The following is a 7,089-nucleotide window of genomic DNA, read 5'->3' as shown; positions in this document are numbered from 1 at the left end:
TCACACTTTCAACCCTTCGAATACATACAAGGCTGTCATAAACGCCACCACCACAAAGAAAAGCCAGAAGCAAACCTTATCAATTCTCTGACTGACTTCACGACCAGTAGCGACACAGTCAACGAACGCTTCCGTCGTTTTCTCATCCTGATCACCGAAGGGTTTGACGACATTTCTCATGTTAAAACATACCACCTTCAAGAACCAAGACGGAAGTGGTCTCCGTTTAGTATCGCGATGATACAGGCGGAGAATCCAACAAGATATAAGAACGTAAAGGGTGCTCAAAACCAGTTGCGCTGCGATGTAAATTGACAAGCCGGAGATGGAGTCGGAGGTTTGGGGCATCATTGAAGAAATGAAGCTGAGAAACACGGCTTGGGAAAGCAGAACCGTTACGGCAAAGGACAGTTTTTCGCCTGATTCGGTGGGCAGAAGGAACACAAAGACGTTGAGAAATGCAAGTAAGAAGACAGGTAACAGGACTGTAAGTATTAGACTAATAGACTTTCTCTGCATGGTGAAGCGAACTCGAACTGTGTCGTGACCAACTTGGTGTATTTTCTCGTATTTCCTTTCTGAAATGAAAATAAGGATGATGGTTAATATTTTTAATATAACCACAGAGGTTACAATCAAGGTTGAATAACTGTTCTGATTTTGAAACACAAATATGATAATCAATTGAGATATTGAGGTGTAATATTGGATAAAACATACGCAGAAAATCAACTATTATCTGCATTGTGGTTATCTGGAAAACTTTCATCAAGTTTCTTCTGGTCAAAATCAATGTGAGATGATTAGAATTAGTCAGTGTTGGTGGTAGATAATGTTATAGCTAAATGAGTCAGATTTCAAAACCAAATTTTTATCTCATTTGGCTCCCATATCGTGAACCTTGGTCGGAGCTTATCAATGCGAAAATATTGTAAAATATGTTCCATCTTCTTCAAAATTGGAATGTCTTGAAAACGTAAATATAAGCTATAAACTGTTACCCTATGGCGGTTATGGTCGTATATCTAGACAATACAAAACAAAGAAAAGACAAAGGTTGGCTGGAGAATTGAATAAATGCGCGTTAGCGCAGCGTTGTATTGATATATCCGCCACAGGGTAACAGCTTATTACTTAAGTATACTGGACAATAGTGGAAATTAGAAAACTGACATGGGAGAAGATAAAACTATCAAAATTTTCGACCTTATGAAAAGGATTCGGGAACAGGCTGGGCCTATATTAGCCCTCTCCGATCGTTTATATGTAACTTATATATAAATTATATGTTAAATTTGAAAAAGATAGAAACTTATAATACAAACATATTTACATTATGTACAACTTGCTACACGGGATTTATGCTTGTAATGATAATAAATTTTCTTTTCAAAAAGGTGATATATTGAGAAAGAACTTGGAAAGAATTTGCACGAAATTTGGAAGGCTCATCAGAATCTTTTTGAAAGTTCCAAGAAGGTTTGGACTGTACGGAAAATATCAGTAGAAAGACGACGGAAGGAGAGAAATAGGGCGGTTTCGTGCATCTAAATGTAGTGGGCAATAGATCAAATAATGCTCTGAATCTTCAAATCGATGACCACAAATGCAAGCAGCATTCGACCTTGATTACTAAGCACAACGTTACTTTTCTGTGGTGAGAATGGAAGTAGCTCACCAGTTATTTCCCATTCAGAATTGGCATGGTGGACATCAGTGTCATAAGCATGGTTTACGGACGGTGTCAAAGTTGAACTTTCACTTATTGCTCTCCAGTCAATAAAATCCATGAAACAATTTTGCTTGTCAAACGGAAACTTGGTGACATCAATTTTACACAGGAACTCAACTTTCTGACCAGGTATCCAGACACTGGTGCCATCGTGGTATAAACTCAACAGTACAAAATCCAGGCCAATTGGATTCAATTCATTATAACCATTGGAGAGGGCAATATTGGGTCGCCATGTTGTTTCTGGAGCGGGTTCAACAACTTCTAAATCTCCATATTCAGTTGCATTCCATGTTAACAGCTCATTTTTCCATTTGACCTGAAATGAAAAATGTCATCTAAGCGTTTCTGGGAGAAAAAAAGTTTTGTGATAGGTACATTTGTAGTTAAATACAGTTTGCCTCACATGTCCATAATTAATCTGCAAAGGTAACTGTTATGTTTGATTTACATGAAATAATCGAAATTAACGATTATCACAACAAAGTATTCAGGCATTGAATATATAAATGTGTCACTATATATCACAATCGTTTTAGTGAAGTCATTAAGACAAACAGTATCTATCATAGAAAATTCCATTAATTGTACACAGACGTAAACAAAAAGCTAATATTAGACATAAAATAGTACCCAGTAATAAGAAAACGTGATGGAAGTATATTTGCTATTAATTATTGTATATTGACTGAAAATAAAACCACTCAATATTAATTGATCGGTTTGATTGATATTCAAGGGGATGTAGTATTTTGAATTCTGATAAATTCGAATAACATGGTGAAAGACTGTGTCAGAAAGAGTTTTAGCCACATCCTTGTCTCTACTAAACAAATTGAAATAAAGGGGCAATCTGATTGTTCAAATGAGTTGGGAAAGTGCTTATTATTTAATAAAATAAATAGTAATAAAAATATAGATATCGGGGAAGGGAGGGTTTGAATCTCCCAAATGTACGGGCCTAGGGTGGAGCAGACACTTTATTTAGAAATTATAGGATTAAGGGTTTTGATATTGGGTTTTCTTCTGTTCTAATTCTGATCTGAAATCAGAAAGAATAACTCGCCCAATGGGCGAGAAGTATAGTATCTGTTATGTATACTGATTGTTTTTAGTTTACTATGAACAATATTATCATTTAAGTTCTTATTTTTTGAATATGCAATTATCATTTTCTGCTTATAGACATGGGGGAATTTCTCTTGAAGGCTTTTATAGTGGGCATTAACTATCTTGCTTGCTCGATTGCTGGTTGTATTGAACGGGATAACAAAGGGTGCTATGCCTACATTATGGTGAATATTTAGTCCTATAGGTCTTGCTGTATTCAACGTCTCAATCCAATGGGCTTCCCTAGATTGACGGAATTTGGTAGTTTCATCTTCGGGCAAGTCAATTTCTATGCGCTCAATTGGGATTAGGTTGAGATCGTCTATTAAATGGTTGTCGAGGTTGAAATGATTAGAAACAGACTTGTCTTTCTTTAATTTGATATCCGACCTATGAGCATTAAAACGAGTTCGTAAATTATTCTTAGTTTCACCTACATATTGTTTGGGGCATTTCTTGCATGAAATTAAATATGTTACATTCGAATGTTCACATGTTAGATGTTCCTGGATCGGGTACCTTTTATTCGTAGAGTTGCAAAATAATGAGTTTCTGAAAAAAATATGTGCAGCTAAGATTTCGTTGAAGATAATTTAAGTTGGCTATCTTCTGTGTCGGAATAAACTTAAGTCCACGGTCTAAGATTGAATGCTGAAGGGGTGAGAGAATTTTGCGGCTCAAGTTAACTACAGTTTGGCCCAGCGGTGGCCTCTCAGTATTTTTATCCCCAGTAATTAGTTTAAAGACTTACTCGATGCTTGAAGCTGGTGTATCCAAAACAAATAAATACTGTTTGCTGTTTCTGGAGACAAATGAGGATTATCAACTGGTTCGAATTCTTCTTCGTAGGGTGTTAAGATTATTGCGCTGTTGATATTGGACTCCATCATTATGTTGTTGAAAGTGCTGAGGTTCTGTTGTGCTTTCTTCGAGATTTTATTTGAGATGGGTAAACATGTGAAGAGGATCTTGGAGTTTGGGAAGGTTTTGTTGGCTGTAGCGATTTATTTCTGGGCTTGGTTAAAGGAGGTCTTTGGTTGCTGATCACGGTTGTTGTGGCCTACATGAAGAATAACGGTTGTAGGTTTGGGATCATGGTCGTATGATTCCAGGATTGACTGTATGTGATGGATTTGGGCACCAGGGTAAGAATTGTCTGAACTGGTTTGGTAATTCGTTTCAGGTTAGATGATCCAATAATTAAGGTAGATTTCTTCACAGCAGGTAGATTCCACAATGAGTTGTCCTTGGTTTGGTAGCGGATATAATGGTTGTCGACGTAGTGATTGGTACTGGTTTGGTAGCTGTTATAATTGTAGCATTGGGTACGGACTTGGATCTGGTTCGATTTGGATGGAGACTGAGGGGTCGTTTGCTGGTCCAAAAACGCACAGATGGAATAAAGGTTGGCGGATCCTGGATCACGCGATGAAGATTCAGATGGCGTGGAAGTACTATCTTTAACATATCAAGCCTTATATAAATCTGCGCCGTCATACCTACAGAACCTCGTATCAGCTTATGTACCACCAAGATGTTTGCGATCTCAAGATCAATGCCGACTCGATGTTCCAATTTTTAATTTGAAAACCATCGGTGGTCGATCCTTTCAATACTTATCTGCTATATTATGGAATCGTCTCCCTTACGAACTTAAAATATCACCATCATTACAAACTTTCAAATCTAGATTAAAGACTCATCTATTTCAACTTGTTGTATAACTCATAATAATTGTACATGCTGATCCTAAGCGCTTTGAGCATGTCCCAGGCGCTCTACAAATGTTTATTTATTATATTATTATTATTATTATTATTATGAAGGGGAAGACGAGTCTGAAAGTGAGAAGAGAAGGGGAGTGCCCTCTCTATGAGAGCGTTTACCTATGTCTGCTGGACTAGGAGTAGGTGAACTTCGGGCTCGTTTAGGGGTTTGGTTAGGTAACGTGGTGACTCGTGGTGCAGGTGTAGAGTCGATTTCAGTTGATAGAGATATGGTTACTCTGGTTTTGGTTTCGTTGATTGTCTGGTAGAATTTGGTGATAACAGCTTGAGTGAGACGTTTCCCATAGGAGCGACGGGCCCAGGATAGGCATGAGAAACGCTGCGGTCGATGGCAGGTGATGATAAAGACTTGGTACGAATGGTGGTCAGCTTCTCTTGAAGTGTGGTTTGGTAATGGTCGATCAGGAACTGCGTAACCTTAGAGAGCCATGTCCGAAGGAAAACGCTGGTTGACCTTGCTGTTGAAGGGCAAGGATTGTCAAATGATGGAGGCAGTGCAAAACTTGGAAGAGCATCTTCACAAAGGGTTCTTCCTCCTTATGAGTGGGGACTGGTTGGCGTTAGTGGGCTGGAAGTCGTTTCTGTTGTTGGTCAGGTCGGTGGTTACCTCTGGATTGGTAGGCTGTGTTGTAGGTAGGTCGGCGATGGGTTGGGATGTAACTGGATGGGTTGGTTGGTGGTCGGTGATTGGTAGGTGGTAGAGGGTGATGGAAGACAGGGCCATTGTAGGGTACGTGATGTTGGTTTGGTTGACGATTAGTGTTTCTATGTCTGGCTTCTTGCCAGTGGTTGGGGAGTTGGGGAGCATAATGAAAATAACTTGAGGTTAGAAAGGGAATGTACAGCAGATGTAACAGGAGGAAACTGTATATGCTAGCGTGAAAATGTGGGGATCAAATTATGCAAATAAGTCAAACTGGGTTTGGGGATATATAAAGAAAGATGAAAGTTATGATGAAAAATGCAAAAATATATATTTAGGTGATAAATAACGATAAAAATGATGTGAAAAATTATAACAAGTAAAACAAAAACTTACGCAATTGAAACGAACCGGTTTTCGAAGTATTATCCTTTTTTAAGTGTCAAAGAATGGTTATGTTACGAAAATCTTTAAAAATAGCTATGTTTTTGGTACGGATTTAAGCAAAGTAAACACAAAATGTATTGTAGAGAAATTTGTCTCTACTTATTCTGAAAGTTTCAAAACCAACACCAAATCTTAAACCAGTTTAAACTGCTTTATTGACAAATCACACACTTTCTTTTACAAATTTGAATTCAGGTTGATCAAGTAGATACATATAAATAGATTGATTTTTGAACAGGGATCTCCAATTAAGTTTCAAGTCAAGGGGTTCAACTGCCTCGTGGCGCCCGTAACCGCACCTTGCTGCTGGTGCCCCTTTCTATCTTTGTGTTTAATGGTGCTGGTGACGAATGCAGAAATTTGAACAGATTATCATTAAAATAACTTGACTTACCAACAGCCAAACAGTTGCCTCAACTTTCTGTTGAATTTCATTCAAATCCGTCATAGCCACAATATACACTTCTATTGTGATATCCACTGGTTTACTTTGATTTAAAACTGGACGAATGTTAGGATTACTTTTACTGAGTTTATCTTGAAACAGACGTTCAACATCTTCAGCTGTAGCACTTTCAGAATACTTGATACAAATACAGAATACAAATACTACTAGAATCTTCGTTACTTTCATATTGGTACTTATTTAAATAACAAATATGTTACTAATAAACCGACAGTGGAAAAATATGTACAGACTGACTGAGAGCTATAAAGTAATTATTTACACGACGTAATGACTTGCATTGTTTTCGAGTTTGTTTAGTTGAGGGCCGTCTATTGTTGTATCTAATCTCTATTGGCCAGTAAACGTATTAAAATGTATCAATCAATACGATAGTTTACTATGATTAATATTTTATTTCATTTCTATGAGATTCAAATTATTTGACATTCAATAGGGATTTGTATTGTATTAAGGGCGTAGGTGTTTGGTGGGACTGTGGGGAATAATAGCCGCAAAAAAGACGATCGTCTTCTAGGATTGTTTCTTCAACGCGTCCGGAACACCTGACACATTTCTACTGTGCTTCACTGTAACAGGTAAAGCCCCGTATTAATGACCTAGGCCTATTTTGACCTTCTTGTTCTTGACCTAGGTAATAAAAATTCACGATGTCACGTGATTTACAAACCGACCAATCAACAGTAAATATGAACATGCACGAATTGAATAAATTTCACAGCCTTATATGAAGCTATTTGGATTAACCATGGTCTCTAAAGGTTGTGGTTTAAACAATGGTCACATCCACATTCTCTCCCCATCGTGATAACCAACATTCCGTGAGCTCAAGATGTCCTTACTTGCAATCTTGAATTAAACGAAAAGTTCTAAGCGCATGCCACTCACCAATATAAGACTACAT

The 7,089-nt window shown here is 37.7% G+C and overlaps 1 protein-coding gene across 1 annotated transcript; it reads right to left on the bottom strand.

Annotated features, from left to right (window-relative positions):
* Positions 1-6,353, bottom strand: LOTGIDRAFT_114875 (hypothetical protein; the record flags this gene model as incomplete). Its single annotated transcript, XM_009053734.1, has 3 exons — positions 1-551; positions 1,634-2,051; positions 6,114-6,353. 3 exons carry the CDS (start codon positions 6,351-6,353, stop codon positions 1-3), a joined length of 1,209 nt encoding a protein of 402 aa, XP_009051982.1.
* Between the last annotated feature and the right edge of the window lie 736 nt (positions 6,354-7,089).

This window comes from Lottia gigantea, assembly GCF_000327385.1.
Source record: "Lottia gigantea unplaced genomic scaffold LOTGIsca_20, whole genome shotgun sequence".
Classification (NCBI taxonomy): domain Eukaryota; kingdom Metazoa; phylum Mollusca; class Gastropoda; family Lottiidae; genus Lottia; species Lottia gigantea.
The sequence above is the reverse complement of the archived record's forward strand: the minus strand, read 5'-3'. Positions and strand labels throughout refer to the sequence as shown.